The sequence below is a fragment of the Quercus suber genome, unplaced genomic scaffold (genome assembly GCF_002906115.3).
Source record: "Quercus suber isolate HL8 unplaced genomic scaffold, Cork oak 2.0 scaffold_302, whole genome shotgun sequence".
Classification (NCBI taxonomy): Eukaryota; Viridiplantae; Streptophyta; class Magnoliopsida; order Fagales; family Fagaceae; genus Quercus; species Quercus suber.
The window spans coordinates 182,755-203,824 of record NW_027069758.1 but is presented as its reverse complement, the minus strand read 5'-3'; the positions used below and the strand labels follow the sequence as shown (position 1 = coordinate 203,824).

Here is a 21,070-nt window from a genome sequence, read left to right as displayed (position 1 = left end):
TTTTTTTTTTTTACTTTTTAAATTTTTTTTTTTAAAAAAAAAATTTTTTTTTACAAAAAAAAAAAAAAAAAAAAAAAAAAAAAAAAAAAAAAAAAGTCCTAAAGTTTTTGCTGCTACCACAATAAATAAAAATATTTATTTATTTAGTTTGGAACACAAGAAAAACGAGAGGGGGAAAGTGTTATAATGAATTATTGTTACTCTTTAAAAATCAATTAAATTATTAAAATAGGAGTAAATCAGTCAAATAAGATTATTTGCCAACGTACATTTTTTTTAGTTCTCCCACTTTTACTCCCGCGTTAGACAGTGTTATGAGAAAAGAGGTAACAAAGAGTATGAATAAGATTTTAAATTGGTTCAACTTACCTATATGTCTACAACATTCTTCAAGTACCAGATTATTTAGAATCTCTTAAAATTTGTCTAAAGTTGTTGGCTAGAAGTTTCAAATATAAAACCATTTTGATCTCACGAGAAACGAGATCATGAGACCTTAAGATTTAGAAACCACTCAACCCATTCTTTGGGGTTCTTAAATTCAAAGTCGATCACCATTTTTAAATCCCGCTTGTTGAGAAAAATATGAATCATGATAAAGAGAATATTAAAAGTAAATGTTTTATTACATCACCTCTTAGGAGGAATAATATAAACCCACACTTAAAAGTAAAATAAAAGAAAGTTAATTTAGTGGGTATTTTCTAACTTTCTCTTTCACTCACTTTTCTTTATCCACCAAACAATTAATATAGGAGAAAAGTTTCTTTTGATTCTTCTGTTAATAGATAAACTTTTTGATACTAGTGGTTCTCTCCCCAAACGTCTGATCTTTGGAAATGTCAAAGTCTTCTATTCCTTGTCTTACCCTCTCGGTCTCTTCTGTAACCTTAGTCTTTCTTCACTATACAAACAACAAACACTCTCTTTACACACATACACTCTCTTTATCCACCAAACAATTAATATAGGAGAAAAGTTTCTTTTAATTCTTCTGTTAATAGATAAACTTTTTGATACTAGTGGTTCTCTCCCCAAACGTCTGATCTTTGAAAATGTCAAAGTCTTCTATTCCTTGCCTTACCCTCTCGGTCTCTTCTGTAACCTTAGACTTTCTTCACTATACAAACAACAAACACTCTCTCTACACGCATATACATCCAGCATTAATAAAACATGCGTATAGAAACTGCAAGCTGCAATCATTAAATCTTTGCTGTGGACAACTTGTAAAGAGTTATCCATATCTTCATCCCTGCAGCAATCTCTTCCATTTATTTCTTTATTTATTGTAAACTTTCTTAGAGTTTTGCTTCGATCGAGGGCTAGGACACTGTGATGGCCGTAGGAGAGTATGAACGTACACTAGAGGAAACGCCAACATGGGCTGTTGCCGTGGTGTGCTTCGTGTTGGTTCTTGTTTCTATCTTCGTTGAACATATTATTCATATCATTGGAAAGGTAAGGTTACCTGTTTATCTTAATGTCCCACCAAAAAGTTTTAATAGTTATCTTATATAGTATAGTTTTTAAGGTGGTAGATATATAGCTATTCATGATTTCTAAACATTAATCTTTAAGGTTGCCAGTCGATCGGTTGGCTTAAATAGAGATCTATCTATATATAGCTCACGTTATTCACGCAATGAACTTCAAAATTAAAGTTTGGGGTCAGACCTATATACACAACAATCATTTTTTGTATCAAATCTTCTTGAATTTTACTCTCTGATACTATGAGAAACAAAGAAGTTGTTTGTGATGTCCAACCTACTATTTTTGTTGCTCCTATTTTTTTTGTATTTTCTTCTTGATGATGACTGAGATTCTTTCATTTCCTTGTAGTGGCTAAAAAACAAACACAAAAGAGCTCTCTATGAAGCCCTTGAAAAGATCAAAGGAGGTACTGACAAACCATAATCATTTATATATTATTAGAATTAATACTCAGTTTATCTAATCTCAACCACGTCTTAAAAAAGAAGAAGGTAAGTCTGTCCAAAGCCTAACCCTTTTTTTTTTCCTCCAGAGCTTATGATAATGGGATTCATATCCTTGCTCCTAATAGTGCTTCAAAAACCCATTACTAATATATGTATACCCAAGAGTGTTGGAGCCACTTGGCACCCTTGTAAAAAGGGTGACAAGAGTAGTAGCGCATACTCAGATTCCCAGAATGAAGGACGGAAACTACTTCAAATTTTGGATTCTGATTTCGGTTCACGAAGAATGTTAGCTGTAAAAGTAATTGACAAATGCACAACAAAGGTAAAGCTATCTCATGAATGATTTCTTTTGTCTCTCTTTTTATTTTATGTTTCCAAATATATTGGTATTCTGGTATAGCTACTATAGCTACTTAATGTAAATGAATTTAGTATTGTAGTAGCACCAATGAATAGTCTTTTATTATTGGGGTAGAGGACCTAGAGGTTGTTGAAGACTTGGAATGGAACAAATAAATTATGATGAATTGGCTGTAGAAGCTTGATTTCTGCAGCTTTGAAAACTAAAATGGCAAATGGTAATTAATCAATGTAATTTGTGCCTGTTTAACAACATAATAAATAAATAAATAAATAATGTTTGAACTATAATTTGTAATTTATAACACATCAATCTGTAAATTTTGTATAATAAAATTTGTGATATTTCTATTTTCTGTAAAGTTTTTTTGTTTGACATTTTGGCAGGGTAAAGTGGCCTTGGTATCTGCATATGGGATTCACGAGCTCCATGTATTCATTTTTGTGTTAGCTGTTATTCATGTGCTCTACTGCATCACCACCTTGGCTTTGGGCAGAACCAAGGTACTTAATTTACCATACACAATTGCAACACCTCTCTCTCTCTCTCTCTCTCTCACAATTATCATATGCACCATATCTGACAGGGATTCACATCAGGTGCAATACCTAGGGTATTGCACCTGGTGCAATTCACCCATTTCCTTCACAATTTTTTTTACTTTTTTTACTTTTAACTTTAACTTTTTAACTTTATTTTTAATATATTTTATTCAATAGTTGAGATTAAAAGTTGTTTTTTCAACTTTCAATCTCAACCATTAATTTGCTATTGCACCAGGTGCAATACCCTAAGTATTGCACCTGATGTGAATCCTATCTGACAGTATGTGAGCCCAGAAGATATCTTTTACATAATAATCTCTCTCCCAAATGTGTTTTTTATTTTATATATATATATATATATTCTGTATATGTCAGCATGAGATAATTATTAGTGAACCCCACACAGCTAGCATGTGTACAAAATATATACATCCTCTTCTTACTTTGAAATTCGAATGATTACTAATTAAATTCTTGTTTGGAACGGATTGCAGATGAGAAAATGGAAGGTTTGGGAGGACGAAACAAAGACACTTGAATACCAACACTCTAACGGTAAGTCTCACGTACTACTTTCAGACGGGTTAATATAGCTAACCAATCAAGTTTTGTTTCTCATTATTTTATGTGGGAATACACGTAGTAGTTTCACTACAACTAGTTCGTAGACAAATAAAAGATATCCGTGACCGAGTTTGCCTAACGTTGAAGTCAAAAATGCATGCACGTTGTCGTTTAAAAATTGTACCCATTTAGCTCCGCGTCTCCAATTGCCGAGTTTTGTGAGATGGCGTGTTCCTTGACATCAAAAAGAAAAAAAATTGTACCCATTTGAAGTAAGTTTAATTAGTTAATTTGTCTGTTTATGGACTTGGTCAGAGCACTCTCTCTCTCTCAATTCGTTAAACACCAAAAAAATAATTGACAGAAGTGGCTCACAAAGTCATCACATCCTTGTTTTTTAATATAAAATAAACCAACGGATTATTTTATATTTACTTGTCAAAAAGATAATTTCATAATCTTTTTTTTTAATTGATAAGGTGATTTGTTATGAACTTATGATGGATACTAATAATAATAAAAATGGTATGACTAATAGATTTATATAAAAAGAGAGGTTACTCTTGTTACAATTTACCACTTTAATTATCAAGAAAAAAAAATTATGAAAATTAATGTGTCTAACATTCCTCGTGCTGTTTTTAGTTATGATAGCAACATTAATGTTTTATTTATTTTACCTATTTTTGCTGCTTCGGTGGCTAGTTAAGCTTCTGTTAATTAGTACATTTATTATATTGCACGTCCAATGTCAAGTTGAGGTTTGCTGATGCCAATTTAAGTTAAAATAAAATGATTTTTTTTTTTTTCATTTTGACAGTTATGTTAATAAAAATTATGCACTTGATGGGTGTGACATATATATATATATATATATATACAATGATTTATGTGATGCAGATCCAGAGAGGTTTAGGTTTGCAAGGGATACATCATTCGGGCGAAGACATTTGAACTTTTGGAGCAAGTCACCAATTTTACTTTGGATTGTAAGTTAGGAATTAAGTTTCCAATTGAAATTACAACATCCTTACCTGATTTATGTGAATTTATTAAGGAATTAAAAAGATTTTTATTGATTTATTATTTAAACTAATTACTCTGCATGTGCATGATATATTTGTATGGAACTTGGGAGGTGGTCAGATATTTTTTGAAATATATATATATATATATTTTTTTGAGGGAGTTTCTTGAAAAATGTTTTGGGGAAGGAAAAAGCCTGAGGATGCAATTAATAAAACAATAATTTCAGAAAGTGCATGGTTTTAAGTACGATTAGGACTTCCAACTACTTTTCTATATACCGAAATTTTGGTTTTTTTTTTTTTTTTTTTTTTTTTGAAAAATTAAAGGCATAAGACTTAACTGTGGTAGAAATTTTAAAGTTGCTCTTTCTCCTCCTTTCATCAGGTGTGTTTCTTCCGACAATTCTTTACCTCAGTTACCAAGGTTGATTACCTTACACTGAGACATGGATTTATCATGGTAAGTTTTTATATGGATTTATCATGGTAAGTTTTTATATATGGAGTAACAAAATAGTCAAGCTTTTATACACTTTATTGATAAAAGAAAAATTATATTTTGTTTCGGGTGTATACGTCATCTCCTAAAAGAGAGAGAGAGAGATATGTATATATATATATAAATTTATGTTTATAACTGGAGCTCCAATGTTACATAATGTGATTTTTAGGCACATTTGCCGCCCGAAAGTGAAACAAAATTCGATTTCCAAAAATATATTAGCAGATCACTTGAAGAGGATTTCATAGTTGTGGTGGGGATCAGGTTGGTGCTCCAACATTTTAGAATTTGATTTCTTTCTTTGATTGATTTTCAATTATCTTAGAATAATCCTAATTCCTAACATTATTTCTCATGTGCAGTCCAATCGTATGGTTCTTTGCTGTGTTATTCCTACTGTCCAACACATATGGTAAGCTAAACATTACTTCTTGGACATTAAGCTATTGACAAATTTGGGCAGAATTCTCAATTTAGAATATGGGCCTAGTCTAATTTGAACTTGAAGCACAGTGTATGACTTTTGTTTTTTACCAGAATACAGCCAGGGCCCATTATTTTGTGTCAATTCTCATTTCTGAGACCAAATTTGGGATGGATTGTCTTAGTGATTATTGACTAATAAATGTTTCTTTCTATATTTGGACAGGATTGAATTCTTATTTATGGCTACCATTTCTCCCATTAATTGTAAGCAACCAGAAAAAAAAAAAAAACAAAAAAAAACAAAAAACAAAAAACAAAAAAACAAAAAAACAAACCTGAACTCATTCTAATTTTGGGTTGTTGCATAATAAATGGAAGATAATGCGTATATTTTTTTTTTTTTTTTTTTTTTTTGTATGTGAATTTTATAGGTAATACTCTTGGTGGGGACAAAGCTACTAGTGATAATTACAAAAATGGGGCTAAGCATTCAAGATAGAGGTGCTGTGGTTAGGGGTGCACCTGTGGTGCAGCTAGGTGATGACCTCTTCTGGTTTGGACGCCCCAAGTTCATTCTCTTTCTCATTCACTTGGTTCTTTTTCAGGTATCTTTCACTTACATCAAGAAAATTACTAGTATGTTAATCTATATATGAGGATTCTAACATTAACCTCTATTGCTTTCGGCCTCTCTACGTGATGACTTTTAATGGCAGAATGCATTTCAATTGGCCTTCTTTGCTTGGAGTACGGTAAGCATTTCATTTCTGCTCAACTATTTTATCATTTACAAAGTACTTAATGATGTCTGCACTGCTATAGAAGTCCTTTGTGACATTTTCATTGCTCAAAATCATATGTCTGGTGCTTAAATGATGACAATATTAATGAACTTTTTTTTTTTTTTTTGATGAATTGAACTGTAACAATAACAACAATCATAGCCTTAGGGATCCTTATTCTATTCTATCTGAAATCATGCTCTTTGAGTCAAGAGCTAACTATACAAATAAAAATTACCAAGGCACCTTGATCATACCTGCTGTATTTAACATGTTTAATTCCTAATTAATTTGTCACTTTGTTTCTTGTCTAACGTGGAGCAACATGATTCTGTTCTTTTAAACCATTTTTAGGATATAGAATTTTGCTACAAGAGACCCATATGCTGAAAGCATTTTCTAACTTTCCTATTATATGTTTTCATCTCTTTCAGTATGAGTTTGGCTTAAGGAATTGCTTCCATAGGCGCACTGCAGATCTTGTCGTCAGAATATCAATGGGGTGAGTTTCATCACAAATACCCATGTATAGAATTCTGTATGCTGGTATCTTTGTTCAGATTTACATAGATGATTAAGGACTAGTGATTATTGATTATTATTAAATTTAAGAATTGTTAATCTTAACAACACTGGCATTTTCTTCAGGGTCGTCATACAATTTCTATGCAGTTATGTGACTTTGCCTCTCTATGCTTTGGTGACTCAGGTGAGAAATGATAGCATATCTTTTTCTAACTTCTTGATATATAGAGTACTATTACACCTATAGGTCTTGTAGCTTGAAAAAGGTATAGAACTAAGAATAAATTTAGTTTACTCTAAACTATAATACCATAGTAAAAGAGGACCATTGTGAATGGGAGATGATTACCGTCAATTTATAACCAATTGTTTTTTTTTTTTGGACTGATTTTACAGATGGGATCTACCATGAAACCCACCATTTTTAATGATAAAGTGGCAACAGCATTGAAAAATTGGCACCGCACAGCCAAAAAGAACACTAAGCATAACCATCATTCTGAGAGTACGACACCCTTTTCAAGTAGGCCAGCAACTCCAACACATGGCATGTCCCCGGTACACCTCTTGCACAACTATCACCATAGCAGCCTTGATAGCACGCATGCATCTCCAACAAGGTTTAATGTCGAAAATGATCATTCGGACATAGAAGATGTGCCATCCCCAAGTAACAAAAGTGGACCCAATGAGAATCACTTTAGTAGGCATTCAGAGCTGCAAGAGAGGTCGGCAATTCAAGATCCTAGCCCAATGCAATTGCCTTCAGCTCCAGAACCCATTTGTACTCAACATGAAATCAACATTGGTTCGTCGGATTTCTCCTTTAGCAAATGAATAAGCCAATGGAGATTGGATCATAAGAGACTGTTACATACTTATACCACCACAGTGTACATTTTGTGTACATGACAGATTGTTGGGACTTGTGCACCAATAGTGGCAAAGATGATTCTAGCATTTGTAATTAGGATTGACAGTTTTTTTTTTTTTTTTTCGAGGGCTTGAGGCATTGTGAATAATACTTTTCTTTTCACAAGCGAAAAAGAAACAAAACAAAACAAAACAAAACAAAAAACAAAAAAGAGAGAGAAGAATTTTTTTTGTTTATTTGCCATAAATTTTTTTTTTTCTTTTCTCAAGATAAAACAGAAAATTTTTAGTATGAGTGTGCAAATGTGTGAGTACATATTAGTTTGATGGTGATCCTTTATTAGTTGTACATGAACAGCAATGAAACAAGTATTGTAGCCTCCATATCAGGCCTCTTTGAATAATCTGCCATTGCCAAGACCCATGTAACTAGCAGGGCAGTTCTACACAAGTTCTTTTTTTGCCTGCCCAATAATACATATCAGTGTGTTTTGGCCTGCAATAGTTTTCTTTTTTTGATGAATGAGCAGAAACTTTATTAACCTTAACAATCTATACTACAAGCAGTAAATAGGAATAGCTGCAAAACTGCAGGAGCATAGCTACATACTAGCAAAAATACAAGCCAACAGAGAGGCTAAAACCAAGACCAGCATCTAACTAAACCTGTTCCACCTACACTTTGAACACTGAGCAAGGAATGCCCCACAAGTTACAAAGAATTCTGTATCTGTAAAGGAGTATTTAAAGTTCTTGAATTAACCAATCCTAGCCTTCACATCCCTTTTGATAGCATGAATAATGCTTTCCCCAGTCTTGATGACCACATTTGAAAATTCTAGTATTTCTTTAGAGCCAAATATCATATATTGCAGCAGCCTAAGCAACTTTTGCAGATTACAGATTTTAGATTCCCTTTCCTTTCAAGTCCTTAACACTCCATTGAAGGAGTTCAGGCCTGGTCTGCCTTCTTAATTAACCGAGTTAGGCGTAAGCTTTCAACCTGGAGCCATAATTCTCTTGTTCAATGGGCATTCAAAGAACAAGTGATCCATGTATTTCATACAATCCCTACAAAAAAAGAACACAAATAGTCACCTTAGTAACCCCATTTCAATAGTTTATTCTGACTAGTCCAGCAATCTTTGAAAAGTAACCAGCAAATAAAGCATCAAATCTTGTTGGCAACTTGGCATCCAACAAAATATGATCATATGAATTTGGATTAGATTCACATATATTTATAACATTAATCGTTGTTTACTATTTTTTTTGGGGCAAAATTTTAATGGTTGTTAACCTAGAACATATAGATTTTTTTTTTTTTGGGGGGCTCAAAAAAGCTCTAAAACAACAATAAAAGAAATGTTATAAGCTACATGGTTACAATCTCTGGAAATGGAAACATAATAAAAAAAATCCCAGAAAAATGATTTTACAGCATAGAATAAATTGAAAATTAGACATCTTGGCCATATCATTTAATAAACTGCAAAATAAACGAACTTTTGTATATGTATAGACAATTAGACATAAAATCTCTGGTTATACTATAAAAAACTAGAGTTCATTGTATCTTATAATTACAAACAGGATATCAATCATTATCAATTAATTCCATTTCTGTAAAGTGGATTCCACAGACCCCATCAATTATTGAACTCTTATATTATTGTAGGGGGACAATTCTAACTACTAAGATGTCAAGTTTTGATTATATTGTCAAAAAAAAAAAAAAAGTTTTATTGAAATCAAAGCCGACATTTTTGGCAATATAAACCAGCTCCCTGAAAAGCTTATATTGATTTTGCCGGCCAATAAAAAAAATTCATACATAATGCAATGTAACTACCTCAAAATTATGGTTAATTTTTCAAATTATACAAACAAATGAACTCATAATCCATTACTTTATTACCATATATATTTATGTGTTTTTTTTTTTTTTTTTTCCTTTTTGATTTAGGCTTGTGTTGTGTGAGTGTGTGAGCTATGGATATGTAGTCTGACTCTGATTGGCAGTTAGCTGGGTGCCCTTTCCTTAAAAGACAAAACAATCAAACAATGACATCAAGACAGAAATTAGCACAAACATAATTCTCAGATTAAATTTTAAAAAATAAAGCATAAACGTCTTTACAAGTTTCCCTTCCAAACATATTATAGTTTAGATCAATATCATCTATCTTATCATTATCATTAATTTAATGATCTTCAAAACCCACCTCAGGAAAGTTAGCTTTAAAGAAGCTAACTCTAAATTTTGTACAATTTTTTAATAAGCTGTTGAGTCATCAATCATTCCATTACTATTCCTTTTTTTCTTTTCTTTTTTAAATGTTTCTATGTCAATACTGTTCCTGATTATATTAATCTTTATATTGAAAAAAGTATTAATCTTTAAGCATATTATTATTTCATAGACAAGTAGGATTAGAAATTTACACCCACAACAGATGTCGTGGTTGCATTATAATCATACTTAACTATAATAATTTTAGACAACTTCATCTTATGGCGTCTATTCAAGATAATTATTGCTCTTTATTATCCAATCAAAATACCAATTCGTTTTTGCTATAAACAAAAATCGAATCCCAAATATCTTTTTTTTATTATCTGACGACAAAAAAATTTATTGATACCTATCTAAAATAATATAAATATAAATAAATATATATATATATATATAATTTTAAAAAATAAAAGGAAGAAGATTCGTAACAGATTAAACTACCATTCACAAACACTAAAATAACCAAAGCAAAGCCAAAGTGGCAGTGCCAAACTGCCAATTTCCCAAACAAACATTTCAAAATTGATTTCATTTCCCACTATTCATAATTCATCGCTACTCATCAGATTACCAACTTCATTGATTGATTGATTGATCGATTAAATCACAACCGTTGAATCGGTTTTTTTTTTTCGTTTCTAATAGGCTCTCTCTCTCTCACAGTCTCACTATCTCGATCTTGATCGTAGATTCATGGAGGTCCGGCCCAATCCGACGGCGGACAACGCGTCGATCCCGCAGCCGCATCATCGCCATGCAGTGGCGGCTCCACCGAAACAGGCCGCCAATTCGCCTATCCCGGTCGACACATCTTCTGTTTCTCAGAGGTCTAGAAAACAATAACAAGAAAGAAAGAAAGAAGTTTTTTTTTTTTTTTTTTTTTTTTCTTTTTCCTTGTGTTTGGTTGCCGAGAAGATTTGAAGAAGGAAAGAAAAAAGAAATATAGACTTTAGAATCTTTAGGCTTTACACGGATTTCATGATGGTTTAATTAGTTTTATTTTATGGCAGGCTTCAAAAGGAATTGATGTCTCTCATGGTATGTTTTCGCTACCATATCTTACTTATCGATTCGCGCTGATTTTCTTAAAATTGCAGTTTTTGTTGGATCAATCTTTGTATTTCATAGGCTATGATGATTTTTTTCAAAAAAAAAAGTTTTAATGAAAATTTGTTTATACTGATTAGAATCTTATGGAAGATTGAATAGGAAATGGATAAAGGTTTTTTTTAATGAAAATTTGTTTATGCTGATTAGAATCTTATAGAAGGTTGAATAGGAAATGGATAAAGATTTTTTTTTTTTTTTAAATGAAAATATGTTTATGCTGATTAGAATCTTATGGAAGGTTGAATAGGAAATGGATAAAGATTTGTTTTTTATTTTATTTTATGAAAATTTGTTTATGCTGATTAGAATCTTATGGAAGGTTGAATAGGAAATGAATAAAGATTTTTTTTTAAATGAATATTTGTTTTTGCTGATTTATATCTTATGAAGGTTGAATAGGAAATGGATTCAAAGTTTCTAGAAATTAATGTAAAAGTCTTTAGATAACAAATTGGTTATTATGTCATTCATAATAGAGTGACTAAATTTTAAGCTGGTTCTGACAAGGGTTGTGAATCATTAATTTTCAATCTTAAAGCTTTAATTTTGAAAGAACAACTACACCCATGGAGCTTTGTGTGTGTTTCTTTGCTTCTTGTTGGTTGTGGTTATTAGATAAGAATCGCTTTTCCTTGATTCTCTGTAAAAGTCTTAAAAGTCATTTTTCTCTTCTCTCTCTCTCTCTCTCTCTCTCTCTCTCTCTTTTTCTTTTTTTCTTTTTTGCTGGTGTTGTGTATTCACTAATTCTAATAGAGAGAAAAATTTGTTTCTGCAGATGGGTGGAGGGGATTTAGGAGTATCAGCTTTTCCTGAGGGCGAGAGCATTTTTACATGGATTGGTACGATTGAGGGTGGAAAAGGAACTATGTATGAGGGTTTATCTTACAAACTCTCCTTACGTTTTCCCATGGACTACCCTTTCAAACCACCCCAAATCAAGTTCGAGACTATGTGCTTCCATCCGAATGTTGATCAGTTTGGCAACATTTGTCTTGACATACTTCAGGTATCAATTAAAGTTGGTAGATTAACTTGCTTTTAGCAAACTTTGTAATACTGTACTTAAAGAGAGATGAAATGGGAGATTGGGATAATATTCAAAGGTTAATGTTGATGTTCTAAAATGATGAAATTTGATTAAGTTGATTAAGAATATTCAATTATGTTTGCCAATGAGCTATGGCTCAACTAACACTTTCCTCTCCCATAATAATGGAATGGAGAGTAATGTTGTGGGTTCAAGACCTCCACTGGGTGCATGTTTAACTCACGAATAAAAAAGAATAACTAATTATGTTTGAATTTTTTGTTGGTGAGGGTGAACACTCAGGCATAGCATGGATCACTTGTACTTATAGTCTTATACAAAACAAAAGATCTAGTAATAGATCACTTGAATGATTTTACAGGACAGTTTATTTGTTATGGATTTTGGGTCCAAAAATTAAGTTAGAATAGTCAAGGTTTTAGATGGTTACAAGTTTTATCAGGCGCTGGAAACTTAGATGAAAAGAAAAAGACTCAATGTGGGTGATAAGTCAAAGTTCAAGTAGTTGAAACCTGAGCAATATTTTATGATCATGTTGAGTTCTACTGGCTCTGACGTAAAATTATTTCGTTATGATTGTAGAACAATTCTTTTGTCCATTCAGAGTCTATCCAAAAAAAAAAGTAGAACTGATGCAATTCTCTTCTTATGTTGCTTCAGGACAAATGGTCGTCAGCTTATGATTGTAGAACAATTCTTTTGTCCATTCAGAGTCTATTGGGAGGTCTGGTTGCTATAACCTACATATTTAAGTTTTCTTTGTTGCTTTTTTTCAGTGCCTAACTTTGCAGTTCTCATATGCAGAGCCTAACCCAGAGAGTCCTCTCAACAGCTATGCTGCAGCATTATGGAGCAATAAGGAAGGTTAGATAATGAATACACATATTTTCATTTCCGCCAATTTATTTTCTTCTTCTACATCTTTGAGCTTTGAGATTAGGTTGTTGTTGGTGGTTATGAATGTCTCAAATCCCCCAACCTCCAGTTAACGAACTTATATTGTATCAGTATTAAACACCATGCGATTGTTACTGCTCTCAAACTACCATATCTGGCTTTGAATATAGGCATAGTATTTCCCATATATTATCACACAATGTCACTGAAATACCACTGTTTGGTAAATTTAAAATGTTGGTATTTTTTATTATCCATTTGAGCAATTTCTTATCTGTGAATTGTGGAATGATTTTGGCAGATTACCAAAAAATGGTCCACAAACAGTATTTTGCTGGGGAAGCATTTGAAAGCTGATTGATAGACTTCTGTCAGCACAGAACAAATTTGGATGTTGTTGCCATATAATATCTGTAAAGTTGGGAAAAAGTAGATTCGGCTTTAGAGTTCAAAGTATAGTTTTGTTCTCAATTTCTCATGGTCTGTCATGAATGAAACATTGAATTGTTGATATAGTAGTTTGTTTCACATTGTCAATTTGGTGATGCTCGAGAAACCGGAAGAGATTGAGACCTTTTTCTCTAACCGAAGGAGTTGATTTGTATTATGAAGTTGCAAAAAATAAGTTCACAAGAAGTTGTAAATTTGTTGATATCAATTGAACGTGACAATATTGATGTAGAGTTCTGTTATATAGTGATTAATGAATTTGGATGCCTCCCATCCGATATGTTTGATTCTGATGTCATTTTCATTATAGTGTACTGTGTTATCCTTTTCATTTAGAGGGACTGCTCTTCGTGTATCCCTACTGCACTCATTGGTCTGGAGGAAGTAAGTGGTACACGGTATCCCCACTAAAGAGTAAAGAATACATGTTTTGTTGCAAAATAATTGTCCTTGACCCAATCCGAGGAGTTTTGTAGTAACTGTTGAATGAGCTTCATTCATGAATCCCCCCCTTTTTGACCTGTTTTTCCTTATTATATAATCCTCCTCCCACGATCTCTTTCTTCCACTTGTTGATCATCCATGCCCCCCTCTGACTACCCGTCCCGTCAGCTACCCTACCGAACCTCCTGTGAGTATCAAGGCAATACTGTTTAAGGGTCATTTCTCCATTAATGCGGCCAGAACGTCAGTTGTGCACATTTAATATGGAGGTGACAATTCCTCCCTGAATTACTCCTCCACCATGCTTCCCTAGATGGCCCATCATACTTGTCTTTTTCCTGAGGTGCCTACCTTTGATTGCCTGTTACTTCCTCCTCCCATGGTTTTGGTTGGCCGAGGACAGGATTGTTCTCAGCAAGGCCCCTGGGCAATTTGGACTTTCTAACTTTGTCATCGGATGTTCCTTACCCCTCGGCATGGGCTTTGGGCTTAATATGAAGTGAGCTGGGATCGTCAGATTCTTAGGCCCCATAATAGCCCCTTAAAATCTTGCTGTCCGGATCCTCAGGCGAGGAGGAGGATTTTGATGTCCTCGAGCCTTTGTCGTGGCTTATCCAGCCTTGTCCTACGTCAGCTCTAAAGTCTTTTCACTTGTCCAATGCACGTTTCTGGCTCTTCGATATATGGCATGCACCCATTTTAAATTTTGGCGGCTCTTTACTCCCTACGTTCAGCGGTGTGATGGTAATCTAACGGTAGGGATTTCTTTTTGCCTTTATGGGAGGGAGACCCCGCACAGTTATTTTTGATTGAGAGCATAAATACCTATTTGAACCGATTTGCCTCTTTACTTTTGCATTTAAGAGTTCTTATGCACACACCCAGAATCCGGTCAAGTCTCCAACCCAACTTGCGTCTCTTCGCAGCCTAAAAAGCCTATCCTGGACGCCTTTCCTCATTTCTGTAAGTCTTCTTCTTTCTCTTACTTATGTTCTCTCTCTTCCTTTCGTCCTTCCCCAAGTCTTTAGTTGTTCTTAGAGATGGGTAGGTTCAAGAAGTTGGTCAAGTCTGAAGAGGCGATGGAGAAATTCATCGCAGACTATAAGATACCTAATAATGTAGGTATAAGATACTATAAGGAAGGAGATTGGTATATCAAGAGGGAGGTGGGTAAGGTAGTGATTCTCACAATCGCCTTCCTTGAAGGCGGTATAAGAATCTCTATGGGGCCAATGATGAGGGACTACCTTAGGCACTTCCGATTAGCCCCTACTTAGTACGCCACTAACATGTTCAGGATCTTGGGTTGCGTGGATGCCTTAAACAAGAAGATGGGGTTGTGGTTAACCCATCACGACATAAATTGGTGCTACAACCTCCAACACTTAAAGGGCAAGTCTTACTACATGAAGACAAGGGATGATAAGGTTCAGCTTATTCAGTACCTCCCCGAGTCTAGCAAGGGGTTAAATAAGGACTTTCTCATCATGTCCGGAGAGTGGCACAACGGCCTCCCTTGCCCGACAGTAGAAGGGGAGCCAGGTGGGGCACTCGGAGCAGGGGAGGGTTGATCTGCTGTGTTTTCATAGTTTGCGTTGTCCAGTCGTTACTATTAATGTGCTTTCTTTTTGCAGATCCACACGCCTTTGAACGGCACTTCCATTTGGTCAACCGGAAGGATTTGCAAGCCGTTCTCAGGGCGGAGGTCTTCGTGAACGAGGTGGACAACCAGGTCAAAGTCGCCCACAAGATTCTCGGGTACGATCCCCTACAGAAATCGTTTTCTACTCCTAAGTATGTGATTAGAGCTAAAGATCCTCGGCTTCACAAGATCACTATAGTAGAATCGGGGTTCCTATTTCCCGAAGGGTCTCCCATCCCAGAAGGTGTTCCATTGTCAGGCTCTTCTCCATTCCGTCAGGCTGTAGAGGCTGAAGTAGCAAGTGTAGAGAGAGAGGAGGAAGTTGCCAATTTGGGTCCGTCCGAGGACAAATTTGGTGTTTTCGAAACAGTCAATCCGCCCGAGGACCTTTCCGGTGACCTAGGCGACCCTAACTTAACCGAAGCGGATATTTTGTCAAAATGGATTTCTTCTCAGGTCGAGATGGGTTTCAAAAAGGAACCTCAAACCAGTCTGTTCGACCTGATTTAGGGCCAACCAGGGAAGGATATGCCGGGGAAGCAGCAATCCAAGCTTCCTCCTCCTCCACCCAAGCTTCCTCCTCCCCTACCTAAGTCTTTGCCTGCGTAGAACAAGTCATCCTCTGCCCTACCAACCCTGGATCCTCAGGTTGAATCCACCGACCCGAAGAGGAAGAGGCCCTCTAAAGGCAAAGACCCAGTTGACGAGGGGAGATCTCGTCCCTCCTATTAGGAAGATGAAGCCCGCCAACCTTCCAAGCAGCTGAGGATCGAGCATTAGGGCAAAGAGAAGAAGGCCGCTCGGCAGTCCGAGCCTAAGGCCTGGCTACCCGCCGCCATGCTTCATGGGGAGCCCTTGAGGGATGACGCCCTTAGGGACTTTCGAGTAGGCGAGGGCGCTTTCGTGGCCGATGCCCTAGAGAGGTCCCTACTACTCCCCACCAATATGGCCGAGCTGGGGGGCTTGAGGAGGCAGGAGGTTGTCCTTAGCCTCAAGAGGTACTTGGGTATGGTAAGACCTCTGATACTTATGCCTTCGTTGAATTTTATTCCTTAGTTCCCAACTTACCATGGGCCTGTTTCGATTGGCAGGTTGTCCAAGCCACTTTTAGGCTAAAGGAGGAGGCCAATAACCAGAGTAGGGCCCTGGATTAGGAGCGCGACAAGTATTTGGATACCATGAATACCCTTAAGAGATTCAAGACTGATCTCAAGAAGGCGAAGGAGGAGCTGAAGGAGATGATGAAGGCCAGAGACAACACGGTATTCGACCTAGCTGGTGCTAAAAAAACAGGCTGAGGACCAGACAAGGCGTCTGACGGAAGTTGAGGGTCAGCTACAAATTGCCAACGAGTATATCGTCGACCTGAAGTAGAAACTGACTGAGGCAGAGAGAGCCAGGGATGTTGCCGAGTGGGCCAAGGACGAGGCCTTGAGGGCTAAAATGGAGGCTGAGTTTGGAGGACAGAAGCTAAACACTCTGAGGGGCAAGCGGAGGAAGAGGCTTTTGCCGCGGGAGTGGCTGAGACCGAGGCTAATCTCAATGCCCAAGTACCCAAGGTATGCAGATGATTCTGCTCCCAGACTTGGAATGAGGCCCTCAACCAATCTGGGGTCGAGGCCTCGTCTGAGCTTAGGAGGGCCGAGAGAGTTTACTACCCCCTGCCATTCGTGAGGTTGCCTCCGCAAACTCTGAAGTTGGCACCACCTCCAAAGCGACAGACGAGGGCCAAGCTGGTGCTGCCAAGGATCCAACTTCAATTGATAAGCCTTCCGAGGAAACCAGGCACCAAGGGGCGTTGGAGAAAGAGAAACAAGTAACCAAGAGGCGCCCCAGGATGTGATGAAGCCTCCTGCTGACTCCCAAGCCACACCTGCTGACTCCCAGGCCACACATGCTGACTCTCCAGCTCCTCCTGTCGAGAAAGAGCTCCCTGAAACTACCCTTCCAAGCCAGGATCCCAAGGCATCAGACGCAGCATCTCGTCAGATCCCCAAGGACAAGCTGTCTATCAAGTTAAAGAAATAGGCCATCTCGACGAACTGTCCTATTTTGACGACTTGGACCATTATAATCTCCATTTCTTTTCATTTTGTGTTATTTTTTCTTTTTTCTTTTTTCTCTTGGTGATATTGTAATGAAACTATCTTTTGTGTAACGCATCCAATTATCTGCGCTTACTTCTTCGAATGACGTTTCCATTTTTTTACCATGCTTTATTGCCTTGCTCAATACTTAGTTAATCCTAGTGGTGTGCCAGTTGTACTTGGATAGTTGAAAACGATGGACCCATGTTATAAATTTGGTCTTCAAGTTTTAACCGAAAATTGAACAGTCTCAGCACTACAACTGGTCTCCCCATTAGATGAATCTTAAAGGATTCTGGTTCACAACATACACTTTATACAAACATACGCCTTTCATAAACTTGTCGAGCTTAAGAGATCGTTTCAGCACTTGAAGTCTTTTAGGTGATTTTCATGGGCTCACAGTCATTTTGCATCTTTATCAAAGTAGGCTAGCGCAAGTGATCCGAGGCACTAGACTCCCTTTTGATTGCGCTTGCAACTTAGGCGAGTGCTCACGCTCCATTTTGTCGAAAGTAGCTAGTTTCTCCACAGGTTTGAGTCCGAGGACTATGCAAGATCATGGTTATGTCTAGCACCAATTCTTGTGAGGTAACTAGTTTCCCCATAGGTTTGAGTCCAAAGACCATGCAAGACCTTGGTTCTGTCTAGTACTTAGTTGTGTGAGGTAACTAGTTTCCCCATAAGTTTGAGTCCGAGGACCATGCAAGATCTTGGCTCTGTCTAGCACTTGTTCTTGTGAAGTAACTAGTTTCCCCATAGGTTTGAGTCAGAGGACCATGCAAGACCTTAGTTTTGTCTAGCACTTGGTCTTGTGAAGTAACTAGCTTCCCCATAGGTTTAAGTCCAAGGACCATGCAAGACCTTGGTTTTGTCTAGCACTTGGTCTTGTGAAGTTACTAGTTTCCCCATTGGTTTAAGTCCGAGGACCATGCAAGACCTTTGTTCTGTCTAGCACTTATTCTTGTGAAGTAACTAGTTTCCCCATAGGTTTGAGTCAGAGGACCATGCAAGACCTTGGTTCTGTCTAGCACTTGGTCTTGTGAAGTAACTAGTTTCTCCATAGGTTAGTTTTGTCTAGCATTTATTCTTGTGAAGTAACTAGTTTCCCTATAGGTTTTAGTCTGAGGACCATGCAAGACCTTGGTTTTGTCTAGCACTTAGTATTGTGAAGTAACTAGTTTCCCCATAGGTTTGAATCCGAGGACCATGCAAAACCTTGGTTCTATCTAGCACTTATTCTTGTGAAGTAACTAGTTTCCCCATAGGTTTGAGTCTGAGGACCATGCAAGATCTTGGTTCTGTCTAGCACTTATTCTTATGAAGTAACTAGTTTCTCCATAGGTTTGAGTCCGAAGACCGTGCCAGACCTTGGTTCTGTCTAGCATTTATTCTTGTGAAGTAACTAGTTTCCTCATAGGTTTGAGTCCAAGGACCATGCGAGACCTTGGTTCTGTCTAGCACTTGGTCTTGTGAAGTAACTGGTTTCCCCATGGGTTTGAGTCCGAGGACCATGCAAGACCTTTGTTCTGTCTAGCACTTATTTTTGTGAAGTAACTAATTTCCCCATAGGTTTGAGTCCGAAGACCATACAAGACCTTGGTTCTGTCTAGCACTTATTCTTGTGAAGTAACTAATTTTCCCATAGGTTTGAGTCCGAGGACCATGCAAGACCTTGGTTCTGTCTAGCACTTGGTCTTGTGAAGTAACTAGTTTCCCCATTAGTCTTGTGAAGTAACTAGTTTCCCCATAGATTTGAGTCTGAGGACCATGCAAGACCTTGGTTCTGTCTAGCACTTAGTCTTGTAAAGTAACTAGTTTCCCCATAGGTTTAAGTCCAAGGACCATGCAAGACCTTGGTTCTGTCTAGCACTTATTCTTGTGAAGTAACTAGTTTTCCCATAGGTTTGAGTCTGAGGATCATGCATGACCTTGGTTTTGTCTAGCATTTGGTCTTGTGAAGTAACTAGTTTCCTCATAGGTTTGAGTCCGAGTACCATGCAAGACCTTAGTTTTGTCTAGCACTTATTCTTGTGAAGTAACTAGTTTTCCAGAGGTTTGAGTCCGAGGACCATGCAAAACCTTGGTTCTGTCTAGCACTTGGTCTTGTGGAGTAACTAGTTTCCCCATAGGTTTGAGTCCGAGGACCATGCAAGACCTTGGTTCTGTCTAGCACTTATTCTTATGAAGTAACTAGTTTCTCCATAGCTTGCGTCCGAGGACCATGCGAGACCTTGGTTCTGTTTAGCAATTATTCTTGTGAAGTAACTAGTTTCCTCATAGGTTTGAGTCCGAGGACCATGCGAGACCTTGGTTCTATCTAGCACTTGGTCTTATGAAGTAACTAGTTTTCCCATAGGCTTGAGTCTGAGGACCATGCAAGACCTTGGTTCTGTCTAGCACTTGGTCTTGTGAAGTAACTAGTCTCGCCATGGGTTTAAGTCCGAGGACCTAGTTCTGTCTAGCACTTATTCTCGTGAAGTAACTAGTTTCTCCATAGGTTTGAGTTCGAGGACCATGCAAAACCTTGGTTCTGTCTAGCACTTATTCTTATGAAGTAACTAGTTTCCCCATAGGTTTGAGTCCAAGGGTCATGCAAGATCTTAGTTCTGTCTAGCACTTGGTCTTGTGAAGTAACTAGTTTCCTCATAAGTTTGAGTCCGAGGACCATGCAAGACCTTGGTTCTATCTAGCACTTATTCTTGTGAAGTAACTAGTTTTCCCATAGGTTTGAGTTCGAGGACCATGTAAGATATTGGTTTTGTCTAGCACTTATTCTTGTGAAGTAACTAGTTTTTTCATATGTTTGAGGCTGAGGACCATGCAAGACCTTGGTTATGTCTAATATTTAGTCGTTACTGCTTGGAGTGAAGGAGCTTGTCCTCAGCGTTGGATAGTTTGCTTCTGAAGTGGTAACAGCCTTGGCCTTGCCTTGCTTAGGGGGGGGGTTCTTCCTCAGACCAGGCCCTTAGTCCAGCATTAACCTGGACAAAGGCGATTTGGCATTCCATCCTCACATGTGACAATAGCCCCATCGCGCCAACTTTTCGCCACTTCTGATTACGAGGCGTCTTTTAGCTGTTCGAGTTACGTACTTGATATTTCGGTACGCGAGGCACGCCCTCATTAATATCTTTGTGGATTAACGCGGATTTAGTGGTTGGTGGCTTCTTTGGAAATTGGTCAGAGTTAATATTGGTCATAACTCTTCCTTCGAATTTCATGCGGGTTAATTTCCACCTGTCTTCTCCTTCATTATAATACACTTTGGGGGGGATCATTCTCTCACATTTTACAAATCATCGAGTTCTACAAGAACCCTAAGCTCTCAACCCCCTAGGCATTTCCAAGAACTTTACCAAGATTGTGGTAAAGGCCTAGGGAAATGGGATGGCCCTGGGCAAGGGCGAGGGCGAGGAAGCCAAACCCTCCTCAGGAACCAAGAATGCCGCCCAGATTCCAGATGACGCAGCTGAAGTGAAGAAGGTGGAGGCCAAGGGTGTTCCTTTCTTTCAACCGAGGGAGGAAGAAAGCCCTCCCCTTC

At 37.1% G+C, this 21,070-nt stretch overlaps 2 protein-coding genes across 2 annotated transcripts; both read left to right on the top strand.

The window, feature by feature from the left end:
• The first annotated feature begins 1,165 nt into the window (after positions 1–1,165).
• Positions 1,166–7,987, top strand: LOC112036669 (MLO-like protein 6). The gene is made up of 15 exons (XM_065782444.1): positions 1,166–1,461; positions 1,846–1,903; positions 2,030–2,268; positions 2,694–2,810; positions 3,347–3,407; positions 4,317–4,405; positions 4,830–4,904; positions 5,116–5,210; positions 5,309–5,358; positions 5,596–5,636; positions 5,804–5,977; positions 6,089–6,124; positions 6,589–6,656; positions 6,803–6,863; positions 7,076–7,987. The coding sequence occupies exons 1-15, from the start codon at positions 1,339–1,341 to the stop codon at positions 7,514–7,516; spliced, it is 1,728 nt and encodes a 575-aa protein (XP_065638516.1). The 5' UTR covers positions 1,166–1,338; the 3' UTR covers positions 7,517–7,987.
• A 2,292-nt stretch (positions 7,988–10,279) lies between these two features.
• Positions 10,280–13,646, top strand: LOC112036660 (uncharacterized). The gene is made up of 6 exons (XM_024069489.2): positions 10,280–10,675; positions 10,859–10,886; positions 11,734–11,964; positions 12,667–12,730; positions 12,811–12,870; positions 13,205–13,646. The coding sequence occupies exons 1-6, from the start codon at positions 10,542–10,544 to the stop codon at positions 13,258–13,260; spliced, it is 573 nt and encodes a 190-aa protein (XP_023925257.1). The 5' UTR covers positions 10,280–10,541; the 3' UTR covers positions 13,261–13,646.
• Positions 13,647–21,070: the final 7,424 nt, after the last annotated feature.